Genomic DNA, 27,054 nt, shown 5'->3' with positions numbered 1-27,054 from the left:
TGTCTTATATTCATGCTAAGGGCATCTAAAGGTGGACAAAAAAGGAAGTAAAAATTGATTAATAATACTAAGTATAAGCACTAAGTATACTAAGTATTAGTATTGTTTAAAAGAAAATCGTGAAAATATGACAATATTTTTTTTTAAAGTTCTTTTTAATAACAGTAATAAAACGAAATATCTAACTCTCCTAATGACGTATTGATTACAAAAATTTTCTTTTGTTTTTCCACATTAAGATAACAAAATAATTAGATTTTTATTATTTTACTCAGTGGCCGGGGGAACCAGTAAAGAACAATAACCTGTAATTACATTTATAATCTCCAAATTTATCGTTCTGATCAATCGATTTGTATTAATCCCTCGCACCCTTTACACTTCTTATCTTAACTATCGATAGAACCAAAAAAAAAATCAACTTAAGTATCGAACTTTTCTAATCAGCTGCTCGTGTTAGGTCACAGATTTTTTTAGTGTTGATTGTTGCTTTGTCGCGAATTTGTTTTTTGTAGAAGTTCGTTGTGCCTAAGATGTTTGTTTAATTACATGGTAAGAAATTATTTTAAATTTTTTTGCAACGAAAACTTCAACCAGTGAAACAAATATTTTTCTAGTTTCAATCAAATACGTTCAATACAAATATATATATATAAATTCAGTTGTTTATAAAGGGTGCCTATTTTAAGACGGCTCAATTGCATTTCATGATTAAATGGTTAATCTGAGCAAAAAATGGTAGAGGAAAAATTTGTTGCCCATCACCTCTAGTTTCAGAAAATGGGACTTGATTTTAGATTCCTGCCGGCATACGCGGCAGACACGCGTCTAAAAGTAAGATAATAAAAAGTTATGAAGAAATAAACCGGAAACCGCAGTTCGATATCTTTAAAATTAAAGGTGCTAGCCCATTTCAAAATCTGATATTTATTAATCACATTTCAATTTTTTAACTTGTTATCAAAGAGAAGGAAGAGCACGCGATAGGTCATTTTTATGTATTTTTTCATCCCCTTTCTACTAAAAATATTGCCAAGGCTGTAAGGCTAGTATTTTTCTTAATATCGGGAAATAAGTAGTTTTTTAAGTGAAATCAAATGTTAAGAGTTTTAGTTGTTCACAAGCATCGACAAAATGGCTAAAAAATAATTTTACTTCTGTTACAAACAAGAAGGTTTAATAATTTTTTGGTAATATCGGAAGAGTTGGCTTTACTTCCAAAAAAATTGGAAATCTGTCACACATTTAAATTTTCAATATCTTCTTACTATGCAGAGTTCAATATTGTTACTAGAGTTATTGTTTGGAGGATCCAGTCTTGAAAGTATCAGCAACCGATAACAAATATCATGGGTCCACTTTAAGAAGAACTAATATAGTTGTTTCGTTATAACCCTTCAGTCTTGTGTCGATTAAATATGAGATTAATGATTTTTTGGCGAGTGCCGTGATAGAGCGAGGAGAGCTGCTAGGGTTTATGCTTAGCGCTTTCCAGGCCGGGTCTTATCTTCGATCAAATCCACATGTCAGTGTTCGGAAGAAAGACAGATGTACTGGATTCTCGGTAGGAAAAGTTCAGAAGACCCTGAGGCAAGCAAAATACTTTTGTCTCTGCTTGTGAACATCTAAACTCTTATTATTACAATTTGAAAATCACTCGGAAAACTACTTAATTAAGAAAAATACTAGCTTTAAAACCTTGGCAATATTTTCAGAAGACAGGGGATGAAAAAATACAAAAAAATGTCTTATCGCGTGCTCTTCTTTCTCTTTGATAACAAGTTCAAAAATTGAAATATGGTTAATAAATACCAGATTTTGAAATGGCCTAACACCTTTAATGTTGAAGATATCGGACTGCGGTTTCCGGTTTCTTTCTTCATAACTTTTTATACTCTTTAAAACCATGTGCTTGAAAGTGGGAGTCATCAGCAAACTCTTACTTTTGGACGCGCGTCTGCGGGCAGGAATCTAAAATCAAGTCACATATTCTGAAACTAGAGGTGACGGGCAACAAGTTTTTCCTCTACCATTTTTTGCTCAGATCAACCGTTTAAGCATGAAATGCATTTGAGCCGTCTTAAAATGAACACCCTGTATATCTTTAATTAACATACTGTTGCATGCACTTGAGATGTTGAAACAGGAAATTCAAATTTAGAATTTCCGGTGATAGATTAATCTTATATGAAGATAAAGCTAATAATTTGTGACAAATAATTTTTAATAAATTCTAAAAATAAAAATATATTCCATGAATACATTTAACACACATATAATTATATCATAATGTAATATATATATTTGGATATAGAGATTTGGACTTTCACTTACGTTTCCACCTCGCACAACTCTTGTTAGCAATTAGCAAGAGTAGTGCCTGACTGAAACGGAAGTAAAGTTCGAAATCTCTACACCAGACTGAATAATCTATCTCTAATTGTGGATGAAAATCCGAAACCGGTCAGAGATCTCAATAAACATGCGTTCTGCAAAAGATCAAATCAAAGATAAGTAATAAAATTTTTGGGGTTAAATATTTAGGGAAGGGATCAAGCTCAGTGGTTTAATTTCCTGGATTCCCCAAGCGGAGAACCTGGGTTCGAATCCAGCTGCTAGCTTTTAGAATTTCTCTTCCTAGGAGCGACTTACAGCTCATTGCCCGGTATGTAACGAGAGAATACTGTCCGAAAGCTGGCAGTGCACTGAAAAAAGCTACGGGTGCCAATGTCCTCAGATGTTGACGCGCATTAAATTAAAAAAATAAATAAATAAAATAAAAAGTTTAACAATTACAATGGATATAAAATGAGACTAACTGCAATTTACCATCTAGTTATGTAAACAAACCAAGAATTGTTACTAATAAAAGCAGAAAACTATTTGGTCGGTTTGGTTAAAAGAAAACTAACAAAGAGTTAGTAATAATAAAATTCCAAGACATCGATATATAGTTGCAGTTAAGTTTGGAAAGTGCCAGGTGCAACTAGGCTGCATTTAATGGGGCCACAATCACTGCGCTGTATATTTATTGCGGTGCTTTCCGTTTTGTTTTATATCGCCATTCGGCCGGTAACCGTGCGCTACTCCTATAAATATAGTTAAGCAGGATGGGCACATCCGGGCGTTGCTGTTGTAGAAACAAGTAATTTTCTTAACAGTCGAATTTTCCAAAATTCCATTCTAATTTAGAAATTACTGGAACTTTGACAAGCTGAGGGAAATAGGGTACAATTGTGGAAGTAGAGTTCTGTGACGACAGGGATAGGAAACGCGCTGTCCCCCCGTATTGTAGCGTTCAGTAAAGAGGGTACCCCGGAAATCATTGTAGATCCTACACTCTGGTTCGTGACGAACGATCCAAGTCAGGCTAAACTGGAAGAACAGCTGAAGAAAAGGATTTATGATATTCCGTTTCTCGTTGACAGAGTCTAGTCATGATGTATCAGGGGTAATGGAGTCGCTGATCAGCTGTTTAAGAACGGAGCATTGGCTGGTCCAAAATCCTATTCTTAGTACTACCAAGAGCACTGGGCGAACGACAGTCAAGCAACGGCTTAGGAGAAAGCAAGGCTAATTCTGGAAAGCCATACCTTCGAATGATTCTTGAATCTTATTCAGAAAAAAGCTAATGCCCGGAACTGTGTATAAAGTCTGGGCTATGGAGACTATAAACTTAGAAAGAAACCTCATTATTCTGGTAAATGACGCACAAAGAACGCTAGGTTTCACAAAAAAACATCGTCATACAGAGATTATTTAACTCGGAATCTCACAGTGAGTAGGTAAGTACGTAACGTAATCGCCTATCTTTTCAGGCGGGACTTAACGTCCAATTACTGAATTAGGTGTCTTGGACGGAGGCGAGCAGCAAACATGCTTTACTGTATAATTTCTCATATTAACCACTAAATAAAATCCAAGGCCTAGAGACCGGGGAATCGAACCCTAGTACCACAAATACATATTAGCTTTACAGGTCTCGCCTCTAACCGCTCGGCTACCGTGGCTCCGGGTAGATACTAATAGAAAAAAGAAGAAGGAAGAACTGGCTTCTCAAATTCTTTTATTTATTTAAGGCGCGTCAGCATCAAAGGTCTTCGGTGCTTCTTCAGTGCAATGCTGCCTCCGGACAGAGAACTGTAAGAAGCTCCTAGATAGAGAAAATCTAAGGGCCAGCAGCTGGATTCCGAACCCGGGGACTCCGCATTGAATCTAGTAGGTTAACCACTCAGCCAATCCCTTCCCATAATTGTAAGCTGTTAATTTAATATTAATGGGAATTATTTGTGATATTTTTGCCAATATAGTGACCGCAAATGGGTGAAAATTCCAAGTTATTTTCCATCAACAAATGTAAGAGAAATTATTCTAAGACCCAGTTGGACTAAAGTCTCCTCCTTTAGAGGCTCTTATCAAAATATATTTTGCTGTTTAAGAAACGCTTGATAATATTCCTTATCAATAGAGCTACTGAAAGATGCGCTTTTTTTCTCTCCTCCTTTTGAACTCCAAAGATAACTAGAAAGATGTGACACCCGACTTGAAAAAAAAGACACCCAACACAGTTCTTGTTATTTATTGCTACCTATTTAATCTACCGATTTTCTGAATCCTTCATTCATAAATAAATACAGCAGCCTTTTAAGTTTAAAAAAAGAAAAAATTAGCTGAGCTCTATAAGTTGTTATCAGTTATGCGCCATCTGTTTATAATTATTGCCGTCATCAATAGATTCATGAATTTCGATTCCAATAATGTTCAATGTAAACTAGATAGAAGAAGTTCCTCATTCAATTCATTATTAAGAGCATGACTCAAATTAATTACAAATTCTTTTTTTTTAATGTCTAATATTGTAATTTTATAATTACACAAGAACTTATTACAAAAGAAAAGACAAAAAATTATTCCAATTAAAAAATAATTACAGGTAATCAATATTAATAAAAATTGCAATAAATACAAGGAAAATAACTGTATTTTCTTCTTTTTTTTTAATTGATACAATTGACAGTTCATTGTCTGCATTCGTTGCAATTTTTAACTGTAAATATTCCTAATAGTTATTTCGTAAATAATATATAAAAATAAAAACAAATAATTATTTTATTACCCATTGATAAAATATAATAATGCTATAAAAATGTTGAATCTTTAATAATCTGGCCGCTTTATCTTAAATCAATGAACTGTACATGATCTTTACAAGATTAACTTTGGAATACACCTGCCCACTGGTGTTAAATTCAATTATACGTAGCTTCCTGCTTCGGACAGAGCATGCACGCAAATTTGGGTTTTTAGGTGGAAAAATGGCTAACTTGGAATCGTCACTCTAAAAAGGAATTAAAACCAATGCTATGTGAACGATCTAAGCTTACATTAACCATAATTTGAAAAAAAAATATCTGTGGCCCATGGATTAGAGGTGCAGGTTTCGCTAAGCATTCCAATCTTTAGAGGAATCTAATCTTTACTAAAGAAACTCCTCCTAAAAATGGCAAACTTTAACTTTCTCAGTTCCACTTTAATCCAAAGAACGGTTCTACCATCTACTTTAACAATTATCCGAAGTGGCATTAATTACTTTTGAAAAATAGACTAGATAATCGCAGAGTTTTCAGATGCTGCTAGGATATGCTAGCTGATAACGCTATGACGAAGGAAAAGAAGGTAGTTTTTTTTTCTAATGAGTCCCGTCACTTTGTACCGACCAAGATTTATGTTGATAAATAGGCTAATCTCTTGGCGCGCTTTAGAACTGTCTAACCCCCCCGCTTAAACTGGCTACTAAAAGGATTGCAATGGCCGCTAGCAAGGAATGTTTCCTCGAGGAAAGGACAATGTTCTGCCAGAATAAACTTTGTGCTTGTTCTTTTACTTCTTAAACGAAACAATTCTCAAAAAAAATTCTTAAAACTGAACAATCTGATCATTAATGAGTGCTAATCAGCCAATTCAAATTCCCAAAAATTTGGTCACATATTAAAGATTAAAATTTGTCATATTAATAGTAAAAGTAAAGTAAAGTAATCGCCTATTTTTTCAGGCGGGGCTTAACGTCCAACTACCAATTAGGTGTTGTGGACGGAGGCGACTGGCAAACATCCTTTACTGTAAATTTCTTTTATTAACCATTAAATAAAATCCAAGGCCTAAGACCGGGAATCAAAACCAGTACCACAATGCATATTAGTTTTGCAGGTCTCGCCTCTAACCGCTCGGCTACCGTGGCGCTTATTTGTCATATTAATGCCATTTAAATATTTATATTGCCGGTATAGAATATCTTTGTAGCAAATTTAGAATGGGCTATGCTTTTTTTTAAATTATACTTTTTTGTTTTTAGTGTACAATGCATTTAAAAAAAAAAAAAATGCAGTCTGCAGATTTTAACCACCAAGATAAGAAGATGATGCTATAAAGAGCAGCCTAAAAGCTAGCATATTTCCAATGGTTCAGAAGTCCGCGAAGTAAACAGCCTCACCGCTGTTGCGATATGTTTTTAATGTTAAAAATAATTAAATATGTTTTAGAATTTGGATTTTTGTGAGTGTAAAGAAGTTATCAGTTCAAATCTCGAGATTAACAGCAAGAGAAAGTTATGTGCATCTTTTTATCTCGAGATTTATGATATTTTCTTTTCTTTTTTTTTTTAATTATCTTTAAAAATATTAACGTAATAATTCTATGCATAAAAACATACTAATGTTGGTTATATGCACATGTTACATTTTTCTTATATCTACCCCATTGAACATATTACGCCGTTATTGCATTGTAAACAAAGGAAGCTAACAATGATGAAATGAAGGAGAAATTGTACTAAGCAAAGAAAAATGAATGTTGTCGGGCTTGAAAACAAAAAAATAAAAATAAATACATGCGTAAGTGAATTTTATTTTGATGTAAAAAAAAAAGAAAAAAGAAAAACGCCTTTGGCAACAGAGAAATGCATAAAGCGTACTTGCACTGGTTGCTTCATAATAATAACTCCGAGTTGTACATATTCTCTGTTGGCTTGTACATGCTCGAAAGAGCCAATTCATTTGAAAAGCGGTCCTAACATTTTCTGTCTAGCGAAGATTGCCTTTCTGGGTTATCTCATTGTTTCGTATTGACTATTTTATTTTTTTAAACAATTGTTAATATGAATAAGCCCTGAAGATGATCTAGTTCCTAGATCGAAAGCTTGGCATTAATACAGACAAATTATGAACTGAAGTTGGCAATATTCTGTCTTCCCCTTAGTTTAATTATTATTATCAGTATCCGGTTTTAGTGAAATTTAGTAAAAAATGGTTTCCAAACTTCCGGAATTGATGCCTGCCCCCTACTTGTTCATAATGAAGCTTCTGGATTTTTCTTAAACAATTAATTTTATAAACTCCTTAAAAAAAACTTACAGTTTAAAAAGTTAAGTATAAGGGTTGATTAAACGCCAAAAGGTACACAAATCAGCAAGTACCCAACATTTCATTCAAGCTTAGTTGATATAATTTAAGTAATTTTGCTGCATTAACTTTTCCTTCACATTTTTTAGAATTTATTAGATGTCACAGACCCTTATGCCGGCCAGTTCGTTCATAATATTATTTGGTTATACTTATGATAAAATGTATATTATATCTTCGTTTTTAAATAGGTACTTTATTTTAACTCTATTCCAAATAATTATTATTCTTCTGATTTATCTTTAATATGCCCTTTATTCTGAAGTTGTCACATCTTATACATGCATGTTAAAGTAGAAAAAGACAAAGTTAGAGTCGGCTACTGTTTAAATTTGAATCACGGAGGATTTAAAACAATATTTCAGACTTGAATTCGTCTAACCGAAATATTCGTGAGCACAAATAACACACAGTTAATAACAAGTAGATTATTCAACAATTATTCATTTCTCAATTGTAATTTAATTTTACTTACAGTAAAATACTGGAATAATTAGCTGTCCTAAAGGTATGCAATACTTATTTATTTTATATTACATAACATATATATAACATTGTGAGAAGAACAGCTACATTGAGAGTGTGATTGAAGAAAACTATATTATTTGCGATAAAGCCAGATAATTATTACCTATTATTATAAACGTTTGACTACTACATAAAGTAACAATTACTTTAATCGAAGAATAAACTTAAACAGACGATTTTTATTAAAAATAAAAAAATCGAAATCATTGATGTATGTTGGTGTAAGCATTTTTTTAAAAAAGTTTTTAAATTTTGTAGCCTCGTAATTTTTTTTATTTTTTATAACGTTTTCTTTTTAACCTGTAATTAATAGTTTGATTATTATAGATTAATAGATATTACAGTCAATCTACAGTGCTACTTGAACAAATTTTTTGTAGATGAAAATGGCCAGCATAAGGGTCTGTGACATCTAATAAATTCTAAAAAATGTGAAGGAAAAGTTAATGCAGCAAAATTACTTAAATTATATCAACTAAGCTTGAATGAAATGTTGGGTACTTGCTGATTTGTGTACCTTTTGGCGTTTAATCAACCCTTATACTTAACTTTTTAAACTGTAAGTTTTTGTTAAGGAGATTTTTGTACCTTTTGGATAGATTTTCATTTTTGTCTATTTTGCTAAGTTACATATCTGCTTTACTGTTTTTTTTAAATTTGGAATAAGCAATTCTATCATTATAACCTGATAAGGTGTTAAGTAGGAACCGTAACTACCACTGGAGAGATCTTTTTAAAGAATGATTATAGTTGTGGTCCCCAAACCATCCTCAATAACAATTTTTTTGAGAAAGCCTTTTTATATAAAATAGGAAGGTATTTGTACGTAAAAAGCAAATTTAAACTGCGATTTCAGACCTTCCTTTTAAGAGGAGTAAGAAAAATAAACGGGCGATTACAGTACTTCTCCCTAAAAGGCAAAGAGGCAAAGATTTTGAATCGAACGACAATTCATTAATGTAAATATATTCACCCATTGATAATTTTAACGATTTCAGTACTTCCTCTTAGTAGGTGTAAGAGCATGATGGCACTTTACAGCCATGTAGAGGAGCTTTAATCACTTCTTCGTGCTAAATTTTATCAAAATCGGACAAGCGTTATAGAAATATTGGTAATAATAGTTTTAGAAACGGCCTTACTTGGGTGGGGCAAACTCCCCTCCATATGAGGCGTAGCGATGAGACTTTTAAAGTGCAAATCTGTACAAAATTTCGATTCGAATGACACTTCATTCATGAAAATCAGTTCACTTGTCGATAATTTGAAACGATTGCTATACTTCCCCTTAACTAGTGTAAGAGCAGATCGCCGCTTTAATGTTACGTAGGGGAGCCCTAACTCTATCATCCTACCAAATTTTATCAAAATCGGGCTAAGATTTACAGAGTAATTAGTAATAATAATTTTGGAGGGGGCCTTACATAAAGGGGGCTAACTCCTCTCTAATTCGGTGTACAGCGTGGAGACCCCCAAAAGGCACATCTACATAAAATTCCGAATCGAATGTCACCTCATTCATGAAAATCGGTTCTCGCGTTTAGGCGGTACGCGGTTTAAAAAAAGGTAACAACAACAAGAAGAAGAAGAAGAAGAAGAAGAACAACAACAACAATTTCTGAAAATGCCGTTTTTGCTCATTTTCGGCAACTTTTTTCTCGAAATCTATTAGGTCTGGGGGGTTGCAAAAAAATTACAGTTATAAAGGAGGGTTTGCCCTATATTTTAAAGAAAATTTGGGAATTTTATCTTTTATAGAAAAAGAGAAAAAAATTGTCAAAGTTGGGTGTTTTTTAACGTTACGCTTTTTCGTGCACTTTTTGACGATCAATCCTTATACAACTGTCCTACCGGACAGTTTTAATTATTTTAACAAAGTATTAGTAAAATCCGACTCATAGGAGCCGATTAATGTCGACTACTGGCATTGCCATGAGAATCGCAGAGGAGGCTAGCTGACAAGCGCGTTAAAACAGGTGGTTTTACAGTGGTTTCCCAGACATTGCGGGTTTTATGCCACAAAACTCGCGCACCATTTGGCCTGGTTTTGGTCCCAAATCTAGTGTCCGAATCTCCTAGCTGAGGATTTTGTCTTCACCGCTAGCCAGAATAATTTCCTTTAAAGGAAAAAAATTGACTTCAATAAGTAGTAGAATGGTTCAAACTAGATTCTTAACCATCATCTTATCTTTTTCAGCTAAAAATAGATATAACTCATCTGTCAGTCAAAAAGTGGCTTGACATCTTGAAGTTTCTTTTTAAACCGATAAGTTGAAACCTGACGAAATCATACAGGATTATCTTATGGTTACACAGGACGTGGGATGTCTGTATAAGTGAATTAGAACCGGTTCCTCATCAATGGGAAGTATTTTGGTCAGACGCTCCCTTGAAGTGCTCTCAGAATAAATAGCTCTTTCCGCATTGGTAACCTAAATAAAGGAATAATCTTCTAAAGACTGGCGGGTTGGAGTGGGGGTATTCACGAAATACTTGGGTGAGGTATTACAGAATTTTGATGTCGATCTTAAGACAGTGTATGTCAGTTTGTGAACGTTTTAATTAGAATTTAAAGAATTAATCAAACTAATTTTGCACAAACAAATTAATTTTCTAATTTTTTTGACTTATTTGGGTTAATTTTTATAAGCCAGTTTTCTAACCAAGGTTCTATTGTACATAGTCTTCACATTCAAACGTCAAACTCCACCACCTGGCTTCTTACATCATACACCTATCCCACCAGCCGACCATGTGCGGTACCTTGGAATGTACCTAGACAAGAGACTTACCTGGAACCCCCATACGCGACTTAAACGTACCGAACTAAACAAACGATACAAACTTCTAGCCAGACTACTCGACAAACGCTCAAAACTCTCACTACAGAACAAACGACGACTCTATACAGCTCTTCTCACCACCAATATGGACTTCAGGACTCGAACTTTACGGAACAGCTAAAAAATCCAACATCAATAGACTGCAAACACTCCAATCCAAAATACTCCGTCGCATAGTGGACGCTCCATTCTATGTTAGTAACCACATAATCCATACAGATCTCCAAATTCCACTCATCTCCGAACTTGCCAAAATTCGATATAAAAATTTTCATCAAAAACTCTCACTTCATCCCAACCCTTTAGCTGCCAACTTGTATTCAACTACACTACCCTCCAATCCTCGAAGACGGCTGAGGCGCCGTTGGCCCCGTGACCAACTGGGTGACTAATGGCGGCCATCACTGGACGACCGTCATTCACGTCTGCCACGTTATTTATTTATACACTTATCGCATTTACTTATTGTACCCTGTAGGTGCAGGTGGAAATCTCAATAAAAGGATAAATAAAGTAAAATTTTAAAAAAATTCTGAAGCTCTAAGTTTAATATATATGTTATATATTATGTTTTAACTTCAGCAGTTTCAACAGTAAAGTGCTGGAAGAAGTATTGCGCACGATATTGTCACTACTCTTCATGAGGGCAGTTATATTGTACCCATTCAGTTTCCCAAAACTACACCCTTTGTGTCCATTGAGTTCGAATTTAGTGAGTTTATACTTTTTTTCTTAGAACTTACGGTTTTATTTTCCTAAACATCACAGAATCACGGAAAACCCTAAAATAAATACTTCGCAAATAAAAACAGAGCGATAGAATTGGCAAAGGGTTAAGAATAAATTAATATAATAATAATAATAATAATAATAATAAAAGAATCGGATTGAATTAAATATAAATTTATAAAGAAATTGTTCTATATTATGTTTAGGACTGGAGAGGGTGGCGGAGGAATTGATGGGCCGAAGGTCATGGGCGAGCTATCAGGACTTGATGGTAGGACACGAGTATAGGAGCGGACTCACTCCCTGGCATACGGTCGGTAATCTGCATTTCTATCTCTATATCTATTTATTACCTATACAGTTTTATTATAATTTTAAGTGCTTAAAAAGAAAAAAAAGAAATTAAAACTAGCCCGGGTGTTGGACTGATATCCAGGTGAGTGAGGGAGGAGAACGGAGCGGCTCCAGCAGCCCTGCGGGAGGTCCCATGTCGACAGGATCGCCATGGTACGTCCCACCCCCAGATTCACCGGACTGTCTGGACCAACCCTTAGATCTTAGTGCTAAGCCCAGCACTCAACCCATTCAGCAAACACCACAACCGCATCAGATACCACAACCTCCAGTAAAAATACCAAGCCCAAATAAACACATATTCAAGTAAGCATTCAATTTTACAAGTAGCATGTTTAAAATAAATATTTAATTACTATAATTATGTTTACTGTAGGTAAGCATGATTAGCTTTGGCTACGTCGTTGTGCATGCTCTAGAATTTACTTCGTAATTTTTTTTTTTTTTTTTTTTTTTAAATATAATTTCCAATAATAATTCGGGAGCTTTCCGGCTGGCTTTTGTTGTTTAAATTAATTTGCGAACTGGAGCCGAAGAGATGGACAACGGCTTTGTTTTATTGCATGCATGGACGATGGGGTCGCAGAACAGATGTAGTGAGTGTTGTAGTAGTATTGTATTTGACTGTAGGGCCAAGCCACGGTTGAGTGCAGTGGCAGCTGGCAGGCGCAGTTATACGGAGGAAGAGCTGCAGGCGGCCCTCAGGGACATTCAGAGCGGCAAACTGGGCACCAGGAGGGCCGCCGTCATTTATGGCATACCTAGGTCCACTCTCCGTAACAAGGTGTACAAACTGTCCCAGGAGAGGAGGGGCTTTCCTGGTTTAGAGAGTGCCAAGGATTATGATGATGATGATGATGACAGGGACCTGTCCGAGGATGAGCGGGAGACGGAGAAGGTGCTGATGAGTCCGCTGACCATGGCTGACGTGATGAGGCTGACCGTTGACAAAAGGAGGGCTATGGAAGCATGGCCTTATCTGCAACAGCTGTTGGCGCATCACAGGCCGCTTCCAGACTTCATGCGCAGCGTCGTCGAAGAGGACAGACTTGCCAAGGCTACGGCATCTGCTCTGCCAGGCTGTTCTACATCCGACAAGGAACATCAGTCACCTTCAGACCAGAGTGGAGTCATCCTGAAGGTGCCTTCTTTTAGGCCGGTACCTAAGAACAACGGTAGTGACACTAGTTCGCCAGCTGGCCCTAGAAGTGAGTCGAATTCCCCACCTGCAGGACCACCACCGGCCAAGAATCTAGCACTCAGTCTTAGAGAGGTCATCACTAACAGTATGAATACGAAGTACGCTCAAGATCAAGCTCCTCTGGCGGCAGCGCTTCCAGCCCAGCCGTTGGATTTCAGGAGAGGTGATCAGGGTGTCATCAGAAATCACAACAATAACCACTTAGAAGAGAAAAAATTATCCCCTGGAAATAAGGGCCCATCAAATTCTCAAGCGAATTCTCAAGCAAATAACAGTGGAGGTAAAGGTACTCGTCCAAAGCGAGGCAAATATCGCAACTATGACAGAGATAGTCTAGTTGAGGCGGTCCGAGCTGTTCAACGAGGAGAAATGAGCGTCCACAGAGCTGGTAGTTATTACGGAGTACCTCACTCAACCTTAGAGTACAAAGTTAAGGAAAGACATCTGATGAGGCCGAGAAAACGAGAACCGAAACCACAACCACAGACAACCACACCAGCCATACCGGAAGAGACCGTGAAGAGGAAAGAGGAAATAGAAAAGCGAGTGGCTGCAAGCACGCGGCCGCAAAGGTTTACACCACCTTCGCCATTACCAGCGGCCAATGGACTGAAAATGCCACCATTATTCGATCCAGCGTTGGCCTACCATCCGGGCGCCGCACCATTCCCATTTTGGGCAACACCATCATTCCATGCTTTACCATTAGACTATCCACGACCTGACCTATTTGCGGCCACACAACTCATGCAACGACTGCATAGCGATGACGTCCCGCAACAACCATTGAACAAGACAACACGGGAAATAGCCGAAAGTTTATACGATGGCTCCGGTGAGAATGGCAGTTTTTTAGATGGAATAATTAGATCTAGTTTGGAAACTGGCCTGCCAGTTAGTAAAGAGGCCAGTAAAGCATTGTTGGAACAATTGTGCCGCGGGGGTGCGCTGTCGGAGACTGAACCAAAAAAAGATAGTACATCACCAGGTGGATCGGTGAGTCCAAGTCTAACGCCCACATCAAATACGACCACTTCAATAGCAACTTCCTTGACCACCACCGCAACAACAACAACAACAACAACAACATCAATAGCAACAGCAACTTCCGACAGCCGTGACACACAAGATCAGTCTAGTGTTGCCAGTCCTGACAGACCATCAAGTGCCTCCTGTCATACGTCTGACTGTTGCTGAGCCACACGACCTCCGACCTTTTCCTCTCTCGTACAATGAACCTTTTTCCCACTAGTGCTTCTACTATTTTGTGCAAAGATTAAGTAAAAGAGAACAAAATTTTTTTTTTTTTTTTTTTTTTTTTTTAGCTTCGAAGCTTTGAAAGTTCTAGTCGTAAATTTTGTACAAATCGTGGAAATTAGTAATGTAATTACTAAAAAATTAAAAAAAAAAAAAATAGTAATAATGAGTAAAATAAAAAAACTAATTCGTGTAAATACTTAACAAGAGAACAGTTAAGTTCTCAGAAAAAAAATTGCTTGAAAAGCGAGTCAAAGTTTGTAGAGTCAGTTCGGTCGGAGGTACGTTATTTTCTTTAATTTGATGCAAAGCATTTTTTCCCTCCTCTTTTATTTGTGTAAAAATTAAAATAAAATTTAAGAATGTAGACTGTGAAAAGATGATATTGGAGATTGACAACCCAACCAATCAAAAAGTCATGACTGCAATTAAGATGAATATAAATGGCCATCAGAAAGAACCAAGACAAAACAAAACAGGTCTGCACAAAAAAATAGTTCCGGGCAAACTTTACAGAAAAAGTGGAATTGGACAAAAGTAGACTAAAGCAAAAAAATAGTTCTTTGGTTAATTGAGAGAGACACTTGTTAAAATTCGCTTTTAGAATCTTTGCAGTGAAAGGGATAAAATTTCTGAATCTTCTGATTAGAATACATCTCGTGAATTATGTGCCTAAAAAAACGTTCTTTAGCTGGACGTGGCTAGGATTAACTCACTTTAATTATGATTGCCAACTTCCATATCGAAAGGCATCGACCAAACATTCACAATCTCTTCGATTCCCTTTCACAACTTAATACAACAAACTACACCGTACAGTCGATTCCAATAGCTTATTGTACATTAGGCCCAAAACTTCAAACTTATGCCTAGGGTTATCCTACAAGATGATTTTTAGCTTTTGACAAGTGCCTTAATTGGATTCATAACACATTACAGCATTCATGCGCCCAAAATCCTCAAATAGGCCTTCCATTTAATTGAGTCAACAAGAAGAGACATAAAACAATTCAACATTTTTCTACGGCAAGTTTTTCTTTTGAGTCAACGTTTTAGATTCAAAAGAAAACTTCATTTTTGGGGAGGGAGGGGAGAGAATCAATAAAAACATTTAAAATTTCATCCAGCTTTCTGTTGGTCTTCTGGACCAACTTTTTCTTAGAGCCAATAATTTTTTTTATTCTCCACTAACAGCTGGTGTCTGATATCCCAGGAATCTAAATCTTTTCTAACTACAGTTTCGCTGTAGGAGGAGAATCTGAGTAGTCTCCAGTACCCTCAGGTGCTGTTCAGTTCCAGCCATGAGGAAGATCTAGGCTAGCCTTTAGTTATAATTACTCAAATTGAATTTCGATAGTTTATTGTGTTTGAAGCCCCAGGCTTCCACTTTTTTTTGAACATCATCAAAAAAAGTCTCTTACTCATTCTCCTACATGAACTCTTTGGGACCCAAACTCTTCTTCGTAACCCAACTCTATTTTTATTTTTTTTTGGTTAAATTCATTATTAACAACTTGATATTTTTGTAAATCGAGTGATTGATCAAAGCACCCTTTCTCTCCAACCCCCAAAAGTTGAAAAAAGAAAAGATTATTGGTTACCATAGCTTTGGAAGCTAATAACCAGAATATTGCAAAAATGATAAATTTGGAATCCCCAATAAAAGGGTGATTTCTTAAACCATTTAAAACCGTCCAAATATCAACAATAATTCCTATCTTAATTGTAGTAAAATTTAACCCTATCAAAAAATTTAAATAACTTGCAGAAAAAGGCTAAATTTGGCATAAATCGAACTTACTTTCAATAAAAATGGAAGAAAAATAAAACAGAAACTGAAATTATGTTCCGGCATAAACCAAAATACATAGCAAAAATCAAATTCAGATCTTTTTATATAAAAAAAAATAAACTTCATTCATAGAATTCATTCACCGGCCAATTTCTTTCAAATCATTTCCAATCAGAACAGTTTCTTCCCGTGTCAATCATCTACCAATTTCACACTTTCACAGTGATCTATCAATAGAATCTTCTTTGATAGCTGATCCAATAAGTTATAATCCATTTTTGGGAATAGAAAAAAAGATTTTATTTTATTTTAAATTAAAGTCAAATTCGTGATATTTTGCTATAATAGAAATACTTAGGCTTTTCTCCAAGAAAAAAAAAGAAGAAAATTTAAAAAATTAAAATTATTTGGTCTCATTATTTATATAAAAAAAATTTTCAAAAAAAAAAAATATATATATACATATATTAAATATATGGATTAATTAAATTACATATAATTAATTGTTTGATGTTTTCTGGGACTCTATTTTAATATTTAAATATGGAATATTGTTATAATAAAATCAAAAAAAAATTAATAAAAAACAAGAATTAATACATTTTTAATGTGTATCCATCCCCTCTCTTTATACCTTCGTCCGCCCCCTCTTTTTTAAGATATTGTAAACAAAGAATTTTAAAAAAAAAATATATTTAAAAAAATAAAATTGTTAAAACATATTCGTGTATTTTAAGAAATTAAGTAAAGAAAAGAAAAAACTGTGTTCAAACTATTAAATATAATATTTAAATTTATAAAAAAAAAAAATATATATATAAGAGATAAGAAATATCGATTATTTTCTTTGATTAAGCGTGTTTGGGAAAAATTGTGAGAAAATTGAAAATTCATTTTTTACAGATTTTCTTTTTAGAAATTACATTCGGGTGCAAAAACGGAAATAAAAAAAAAAAAATCTCTGAAGTAGTTCTGTCTGTACACATCCGTTTTTTTTTTAAAAAAAAGTTCTGATTCTAAGAAAAAAAAAAAGTAGAGGGGGCACAATTCCCCAAATGGACATCTTCAAATCTTTTCGTCTAGTTAAGGGAGGACCGAGGATGACTCGTTTTATCGAAAGGACATACGCATTTCTTTTCTTTTTTTTAAAACGGGATAAACTAAAGTAAGGCCAATGGACTGAAAATGCCACCATTATTCGATCCAGCGTTGGCCTACCATCCGGGCGCCGCACCATTCCCATTTTGGGCATCACCATCATTCCATGCTTTACCATTAGACTATCCACGACCTGACCTATTTGCGGCCACACAACTCATGCAACGACTGCATAGCGATGACGTCCCGCAAGTTTGAGAAGTTTAGAGATCTAACATCTTCCACTTTTCGTGTAATGTCCAGTGAAAATTAAGTTCGAATTTGAAGCCTCAAGCTTTTTTTTTTTTTTTTTTTTGAGGGAGCAGGATAGGGTGATCTTCAGCTTTTTCCACTGAACTTAAAGCGAATGAAGAAGAACAGAAATTCTATTGGAAAGCAATTTTTCCTTCTCTTTCAACTGCATATACAAATAATTCAATCATTTGAGGAATTTAGCTTTCTTCGCTGACCTCTTAAACTGTGGCCATCCAGTAAAAAAAAAAAAAACAAAATATTTACTAATACAACGAAACCAATTAACTGTCCGGAAAATTAGTAAAAAACATTTAGCAAATCTTTCCACACAAAATTACGGCGCAGTCGATGCACTTTTTACCACAGTCTTCTGAAAGCAAAAGAAAAGTGCTGAAGGCTGAAGACAGACAAGCTTGCAGCTTTAAGTCAAGTAGTGATCTTTAAATTACTACAAAATTATTAATCATGAGTAAAGCAAAATTATTTACCGGAAAGAAAGCGAAATATCTACGAGGCCAGTTCAGATTTGAAGCTGAGATGTCACTCTCTAATAGCTCAAAGCCGGCTTTCACAAAGCAGCATACCCAACGCTACAGATTGATGTTTTGAACTACTTCCGCCTTCTGTTTCCCACTTTCCAAATTACCTCATCGCTTTTTTTTTCTCTCTAACCCCCTCTTTGAGACAATATACAGAAAATTAAGAATCCTTGTTGAATACAGACTCAGAGAATACTCTCCGTTTTTGCACCTGAACGCAAGAATTAATTCCGTTTTCATATTTCTTTTCTCTTCGGACGTAAAATAAATACTCGAATTATTTACTAATTCAATAAAACTGATTCCTTTCCTATTATAATTTTCACTTTACCTCGATTTTAAAAATCCACACATTCCTTAAAGGTATGTTTTAATTTTTTTTAAAATTTTGTTGTCTCCAAAAAAAAAGTATCATTCCAAAACAAAATCAAAGAAAGATTCAATTATGTCCAGTGAATTGTGCGTGAGTGAAAATTAAAAAAATATTTTGCCATCGTAATTAATTTTTTTGTTTTTAATACAAATTTGTTTAATTAAATTTTTTGTTTAAATTAAAGACAAGATTACAAAAATAAATTAAAAAAAAGAAAGAGAAGAAATCAAACGAAAGGGACTCTTGGGAAGAGTGTGTGCAATTTTGTGAATTTAATTTTTTTGTTTAATTATTTAGGAAAGCCTTTGTGATATAGGCTTTGTGATTTTTTTTTTAAATTTTTAATTTCATTTTTCTGTTAATACAATTTAATTAATTATTAATAATAATAATAAAAATATTAAGCCCTGTGTTATATTTAAACATAAACATTATATATATATGTATAATACTGTATAAGTTAGTTTCTGTTTATTATCAGTTAAAAAACAAAAGAATTTTAAAAAATAAACTACTGCTGTTAAATTTAGTTATTTTAATTTTTTGTACTTCAATTTTTGTTTTTTTTTGTAATTATGTTTTTTTAATTAAACAGTTTTTTAATTAAAAAATAAAATTAAAAAAATTGGGTTTTCTAGGGACGTAATTATACAATGATATAAAATAATAGAATTGTAATAAAACATTTTTACAAAACGCAATAATAAAAAATAGGTCATACGATATCTGGAATATATTTATTGATTTTTTTCCTCGTTAAAAAAAATTAAATGAAAAAATTAAAATAGAAAGGTTTACAGTTTTTCCATTTTGTTTAATTTGATCTAGATATCTGTTTACCTTGGTACACTTTCAGTAAACAGTCTTGCTGATCCCATTCAAGATGGCTGGACATCCGGTAGATAAATTTTTTTTAAAAAAAAAGTTCATTCAAAATTTACGAAAATTACTTTTTAATAGATTATTGATTTTAATTCACATTACTGGAGGAAAGAAATGGGACTACTCCTTCGATAAGTGATATCCTAAGTTGATTTTGCAAGGCAAAAAGTCTAGTGAAGAGCTGTCTTAAGTCTGGATGTTACTTTCCCAGAACAACTTAGTTACCAAATAATGTCACTAATGCATGAGGATTACCAGCAATAAAGAGCTTCCATTGGATACGAACAGTTTGATTAAACATTGTACAAGTTGAGAGTCTAACAGTCACGTCTGCCAATCAACCGATGTCAAAAATATTTACTAGTTTTTCAAGACCATGGAGGAATGTTTTAAAAGATAACTTGAATGAATTCGAGGATTTACAGTCGGCCAGATGATTCCCGAGTTATTATACAATCCGAACTCCTAACAGTATATCCTTGCTGGAAAACTTGTTTTCGAAATGAAGAGTAATTTTCCCATCAAGCCCCATAAAAAAAAGAAATTGAATTTTGGTATTGATTTCTCTTGCCCTCACTTAATTGAATCATAAAAAATCGTTTTAATTCAATTCATGATATCTGACCCACTCGCACATAAATAATCAACAAGATCAACTAATAACAGCTAGTAGATCAACAAGAATAATTTTCATTAAAAAAAAAAAAAACAACAACAACGAGAAAACATTGATGCGCATGCCCAGTATTGAAGTAAAAAAATCTTTCTCAATAGATAATAACTTTATTTCATCCTTAAAATATTAGGTAAACTCGAAACGCTTCTTGACTTTCCGAAATATTCCGAAGATAACCGAAGGCTAGCGTTTGAAAACTCATGTTCAAGCTTCGTTCGTTAGTTTTTGGGGACATTAGTTCCAAAATTAGGTAAAAGAGGAATAAGCAGCGCATGATGATTTTTAAATGTCATTTCCAAATTGATTGTTGCCTTGATTCAAAACGTTTAAAAATTTATATTAATTAAAAAAAAAACACTCCCATCAAAATGCTCGTATTAAACCCTTTATTCCAATGGACAACTTATTTTTGAAAGATTGGATGCCATATTTCTCGCCCCTGTTTGAATCGTCCAGCCCTTTTTTCGCAGTAAACCTTTCTTAAAAAGATGCGAAGATGTTTCTCTGGGCTATAAACAGTTGATCCAGTAACCGTAAATTATACAGGCTGTTATACAGACTACATTATACAGGTGGAATTCAAGTCCAACGGATTGAAAATTTTTTATTACGTCTCCAACATCTGCAAAAAAGCCCTATACTAAGTCCTGGTCCAGCAGAGATTACGCGAAACCCAATTTCTTTCACTTTAATCGATTAAAAACTAAATTTAGTTAGAAAAACAATAACTTAGGTTATTAGTTATATTTTAGTAGATTTTAAAAAGAAAATCAAAGAATTTCAGTGCCATTTAATTAGTTAGCAATAAGAAAACATCTAGGCTAAAGGAAATTGATAAATTAACTGTTTTCCAACCCAAAAAATATATTAAATAAACTCGATATTTAAACAAAAGAGGGTTACCATATAATTGAATGCCCTGGCAAAGCTTCTGCTGTACCCATTCCTGCAGATTAAGGACTACAGAATAAAATACTACGATATTTATTGAGCTAGGATTGTCTTACGAAGTTCTTTGACTAATACGTGTATGTGCACTATTACGAACTAAATGTGCTCTCTAATTTTGTGCAAAGGGTTTCTGTTTTTGGTTTCAAACAAAGGGAGAAGCAAATGTTAATTTTTTCCGATCTTTAAGTAAATAATTCAGGAACTATTGCTCTCTACATGCACGAAAATGAAACATCTAATTTTGCAGAGAGATAGCCAATTATAGTGTCAAGAGAATCTGAATCAGAATGCACGGATTTAACATAATTTTTGTTTGCTTTTTTTTTTTTTTCACTAGATCGTGATCGATTTTTACTTGAAAGAATCGATTGAAATGCAAAAATGGTTGAGCTCAAAGGACTTCTTTTTTTTTTTTTTAATGCACAATAGTTGCACAGGAAGTTAACACTTTTTACTCAATCTCGAACATCAACATTCTATGATAAAGTTTGGACTTCTGTTAGGTTGCAAAATGTCTATAGTTAATTGGGCCCCCCAACGTTGTAGGATGAAATTTGAATGAACATTTTTTTGGTTAAAAAATCAACGATGGCCAGCCAAAGAAGAAAAACTAATCAGATTTAAAAATAATTCGGCCAAAACTCTGAAGTTAAAAAATATTTTTAATTCTTCACTTTAAACTCAAATAAATAAAAAAACCAATAACAAAAAATTCTCTAATATATATATTTTATTAATTATTTAAAAAAGAACCTTCCTTTAAACAAAAAAAGGTAATTTAATTACGTAAATTAAACAAAAAACAAAAAAACAATTTTTTAAAAAATTAATAAAAGTAAAAAACAAAAAAAAAGAGAATATTTTGTATTATATTTTTATAAATTAGATCTTTAAATAATCAAAGTATATTTTGTGTTCAAGAAATCCCAAAATACCTGAAAGTTTTTTTTCCAAATTATTTCTCTCGATGATTGGAAAATTATTTTATGACTTTTTTAAAATAAAAAATATTTTTGTATTAAAGAAGAAAAAATAAAAGTTAAAAAATTAAAGACAAGATATTTCATAAAATTTTAATTAAAGTTAAAAAATTAGTAATTAGTTTTTTTAATGAAATATTGTAATTAGTTTTTTTCTTTTTTAGAAATTAAAATTTAAAAAAGTTTTTAAGAAAAAGTAAAAAATTATAAAAATGGTTAATTATTATTATTATTATTATTTTAAAAAAAAGAACGAATATTATTTTTGTTTTTATTTAGTTAAGTTGAAAAAAAAAAGCTCAAAATAAATAATACAAAAAGCAAAGCTTAATTAATAATCTGTAAAGCTCTTGTAATTATTTTTTATTTACAATTATAAGTTAAAGTTTAAAAACACATTTTTTTTTAATTACTGTATTGTTTAATTAAGAATAGTATTTCGAAAACTTTTTTGTTAATTAGATTTCTGCCCTCCGCTTCACCCCAGCCCACAGTGGTCAATTAATTTTTGTTTTTAAATAATAAAAAATTTGAGAATAATGAGACTGTATTGCATTTTTCATTGAAAAGAATTTTGTTTTTTTGTTTAATTTGAATAAATTTAGTTTAATTTTGTTTTAGTTTACCCCCCCCCCCATTTTTTTAATGTAAATTTAAATATAATATTTGTTTATTAAAAAAAGAAAAATTGATGTATTGAATATGAATTTAAAATATAAATTTACATTTTCAAATTTGCATTTTATTTATTTATTTATTGTTTTTATTTATCTTTTCTAAAAAATGCAATTCAGAAGATTGTTTTAAGCAGTCATTTGCGGAAGCTAAAGAAACACAATCGTTTTTTTTTATCGAATTTCATATTCGATTTTTCGCCGTGAAAAAAAAAGCCACATTTACTGCTCCCTAAAAACTCATTTCATAGGCCAGTGTTTGGGCCTACAATTCTAAGTAAAACGCATATATATAGTAATAAAGGTAACAGGAAGGTTTTCATTGTGGTTATTAGCGGTGAACTGGTATTAGCAAGTGAAGAATAGATAGATCTAGAAATTGTAGACAACAAACCAGCTTTGCTGGTATTTTTCAAGACTAATAAAATGTACAGGACTCAATAAAAATAGTAACAGAGTTAGATTTTTAACATTGGAGATAAGATTGCTAGCAAGATTTTACTGGAAGGACGGATAAGGTAGAAGTTTGGGGTGAATAATAGGATGACGGCGTAACTCCAGCGTCGAAATATGGATTAAATAAAGAAGTTAAATAGGAAATAGAGTCGATCCGGGAAAGGATACTCCTTGGCAGGACCTGCTGGCCATTTAGCAGTTAGAGGAATCTTTAGTATTAAATAAGAAATTTCAAATTTGGAATTGGAAAAAGAAATAAATTACTTCCTTTAGTTTTCTTTCTTAACACGTCAGTTGAGTGTTAGAAAGGGAATCAAATAGGGCGAGCCAAGATCTTCAAAGGGACCCAAACTTTCTTCCTTTAGAAGTGCAGAAGAGAGAAGAATGATGCTGTTTTTCTTCAAATTTCCCCCCCACCAAAAAAAAAATCCCTGAACTATTTCCTTTATCTATTAATAGATAAGAATTAAGATACCTCAGAAGAACGGAAATGAAACTGTACTATTACAGATTCAAAACTAATTCCAACCATTACAATCAGTGTTGCCCATCTAGCCAGCGTTAGCCTTTCCTAATCAAAAGAGAGATACCCATGGGAATTAGGGTTTTAACAGTACCTCGGACCTGCACAGAACCTCTAAAAGAAAATACCTGGATTTCCTAGCTTGGTTAACTTGGTCGTTATTTGTTATTACTCCAGCTAGTAACAAAGGAGGATAGGAAACTGTGGGGCGGAAAAGGAAGCCAAAACTGGATGTTCCGCCAATGACAAGATTTAAAATAATTTTTATTTCATAATTTCCCCTTATTTAATTATTTAAAGTGGGGGCAGAAACTCGAAACCTAAAAACACACTCTTTTTAAAAGAAGTACCCGAAAGATTGAGACAAATAAAGAAAATCAAAAGTGGAAATATATGTTATGAAAATGTAAAAATCAAATCTATAATTTTACGAAATGGGAAACATCATGTTTTGATAAAGGATGACGGCTTTCACGCAAGTAACTTGTCTAAAAATAATTATTATTTACTATAATTTATCATTACTTTTTTTTTTTTTTGTAAAATGAAAAAAAATTGAACTGTAAATAAGAATCAGCTGAGAATTTAAGAAAATAACTGTTATTTTTGTCTCTAGTAAGAATAAATAACGTAGTCAAGCAAAAAAAGGAATAAAGAACTGTGTATACATATTGTTATGTGTCTATATTTAGTGAGTAAGCAGAATCTTTTTCGATTCCAGTGTTCAAAAAAAACATAAAAGGTTAATATTTGAATTAATAATTAAAAAAACAAGAAGAAAATACAAAAAATTTAATTAATATATAATATGGCCTGGCCATGTATGTAAGAAGTATATATATATTTAAAAAAATAATAATAATAAAAGATATATAGTTGATAGTTGCATTTATATATAATAAATATATAAAATAAATACATAATATGACCAAATTTTTTATTAAATGTGTCTATGTTTTTAATTTTTGCCATTTTCCGAAAAAAAAATCGTCAAATTAATATTTAAAATTAAAAAAAAAAAATTAAAACTGTTATTTGAGAAAGAATAAAAAATAAATGCAGTAAAATACATATCCTTTGCAAGTGTGATATAAATATATATACATTATAATTATATATACATATATAATTTAATTGCAATGTTTTGTTTTAATTTTGACAAAAATTAATAAAGAATTTTCTTTTAATTAGGATATGAAATAAACTGCATGCCAAAAAAATTGCTGCACCTGTAAAATTGCAGTTTTGAAACTTTCAAGTTTATGTACATTAATGATTGAATTGAGGGAGGGAGAAATAGCAAAACAAAATTCGCTTCGCATATGGTACGAAGTTTCTCGAAATCTTTGACAAGTTTAGGGGGCACTGGACCAAAATAATCGTATTCATGTTACTGATGGGTTTCAAATTTGGAAAAAGATTTACATCAGTATTGTCTTCTTGGAAGGTGGCACCATTTCCAGTGATCTTAAGAACTCGTCGATGAATCGATGAGCGTTGAATCGGCCTTAGATAAAGGTCAAAGATAATCTTAGCGTAATTCCTATCGGTACCCCCAATTAGATGCGATTCTGCTATGACTACAAATTGGGAAACTCGCCACCTCTAAAAACAATGTTGTCTCATTGCTGATCCTCTGGTGTCCTTTTTTTTCGGGCCCCACTGGAAACCCGGCTGCCGAGTGTCGTGTCAATTAGTAAGCTCTCAATCTTGCCGTTAAGAGTGAAGACAAAATGGGACGAGGCTGGACGACGTAAACAGTTGGCGGAGGACATTCTTTAATCTGAAAATAGTTTCAACAATCCAGAGGGGTAGCTAAAGGGAGGTTTTTGTTTTTTTTGCGCTAATTACTTCCTCAAGGATGTTCACTTCCAGACACGGCTGTGCTTGATTCTTTCTTCAACCAGAATCACAAAAGAATGGTTTCTAACCCACTGGAAATTTCTATCCTTCCGCTTTAAAGACCGAATAACAGCCGGAAGCTCTAGCTAATGGCAAATTTTTGGCACTATAGAATTGACTATAGTCTTCACAAAAAACTTCGCTAGTTCATCAATGAGACTTTTGGACCGTAAGAACTTCTTCTCTATCTATAGCCTCATTTCCCCTCTGCAGTTGAAATCACGTACTATTTAAAAGTAAATAAACTGTGAAAGTTTGAAGCCTGAAACTTTACTTGTACCGGATGTAGACATTTTTCTGTCATTTAGTTTATAACAGTTATACTTTGATTAAAAAACCAAAAAATGGATTCTTTTTTTAAAAGTCTAAACAAAAACAAACAAAAAATGAAAAATATGTAAGTTGTTGCCTTTATGTGTTGAGCCTGGCCATATTTTAAACTGATAACCATATTTTTCTATTTTGAAAGGAAAAAAGGAAAATAATTGTATAAAAAACAAAAGAAAAATTATATTTAAACAAAAAACAAAAAAATGAAATTAATAATAACCTAAGCACGACTGATCATGTCCAGTGTTCTTAAAGGCTTTATTCAATTGAAAATAAAATTTAATATTAATAATTATCATAATTATAAATAATATAAAGTGTTTTTATAAATTAAAGACATTTATGATTTTTTTCTTTAATTTTTTGCATTTTTATTATTTTTTTTTTTTTAATTCCTGAGAAAGTAATTTTTATTTTTTATGGGGGTGGAAGACTTTAAGGAGCACAGGGGGTAGTCTCTAAGGAGCACAGGGGGTGGAAGACTTTAAGGAGCACAGGGGGTAGTCTCTAAGGAGCACAGGGGGTGGAAGACTTTAAGGAGCACAGGGGGTAGTCTCTAAGGAGCACAGGGGGTGGAAGACTTTAAGGAGCACAGGGGGTAGTCTCTAAGGAGCACAGGGGGTGGAAGACTTTAAGGAGCACAGGGGGTAGTCTCTAAGGAGCACAGGGGGTGGAAGACTTTAAGGAGCACAGGGGGTAGTCTCTAAGGAGCACAGGGGGTGGAAGACTTTAAGGAGCACAGGGGGTAGTCTCTAAGGAGCACAGGGGGGGGAAGACTTTAAGGAGCACAGGGGGTAGTCTCTAAGGAGCACAGGGGGTAGTCTCTAAGGAGCACAGGGGGTAGTCTCTAAGGAGCACAGGGGGTGGAAGACTTTAAGGAGCACAGGGGGTAGTCTCTAAGGAGCACAGGGGGTAGTCTCTAAGGAGCACAGGGGGTAGTCTCTAAGGAGCACAGGGGGTAGTCTCTAAGGAGCACAGGGGGTAGTCTCTAAGGAGCACAGGGGGTAGTCTCTAAGGAGCACAGGGGGTAGTCTCTAAGGAGCACAGGGGGTGGAAGACTTTAAGGAGCACAGGGGGTAGTCTCTAAGGAGCACAGGGGGTAGTCTCTAAGGAGCACAGGGGGTAGTCTCTAAGGAGCACAGGGGGTAGTCTCTAAGGAGCACAGGGGGTAGTCTCTAAGGAGCACAGGAGGTAGTCTCTAAGGAGCACAGGGGG

The 27,054-nt window shown here is 33.7% G+C and overlaps 1 protein-coding gene across 11 annotated transcripts in view; it reads left to right on the top strand.

The window, feature by feature from the left end:
* The window catches only part of Eip93F (Ecdysone-induced protein 93F), a 356,990-nt gene extending 332,609 nt beyond the window's left edge, over window positions 1–24,381 (top strand). For 8 of the 11 annotated variants that reach the window (XM_074114090.1, XM_074114096.1, XM_074114097.1 and 5 more), the window contains 3 exons: window positions 11,764–11,870; window positions 11,994–12,217; window positions 12,524–24,381. In XM_074114090.1, the coding sequence (XP_073970191.1) occupies window positions 11,764–11,870; window positions 11,994–12,217; window positions 12,524–14,309 (2,117 nt within the window). In that variant the 3' untranslated portion in view covers window positions 14,310–24,381. The remainder of the gene's footprint in view (window positions 1–11,763; window positions 11,871–11,993; window positions 12,218–12,523) is intronic. The other 3 variants (XM_074114098.1, XM_074114091.1, XM_074114099.1) reach the window with 3 other exon arrangements.
* The last annotated feature ends 2,673 nt before the right edge of the window (window positions 24,382–27,054 follow it).

This window comes from Rhodnius prolixus, unplaced genomic scaffold, assembly GCF_049639745.1.
Source record: "Rhodnius prolixus isolate KJV_2025 unplaced genomic scaffold, Rpr scaffold_7, whole genome shotgun sequence".
NCBI classification, from domain to species: Eukaryota; Metazoa; Arthropoda; class Insecta; order Hemiptera; family Reduviidae; genus Rhodnius; species Rhodnius prolixus.
The sequence above is the reverse complement of the archived record's forward strand: the minus strand, read 5'-3'. Positions and strand labels throughout refer to the sequence as shown.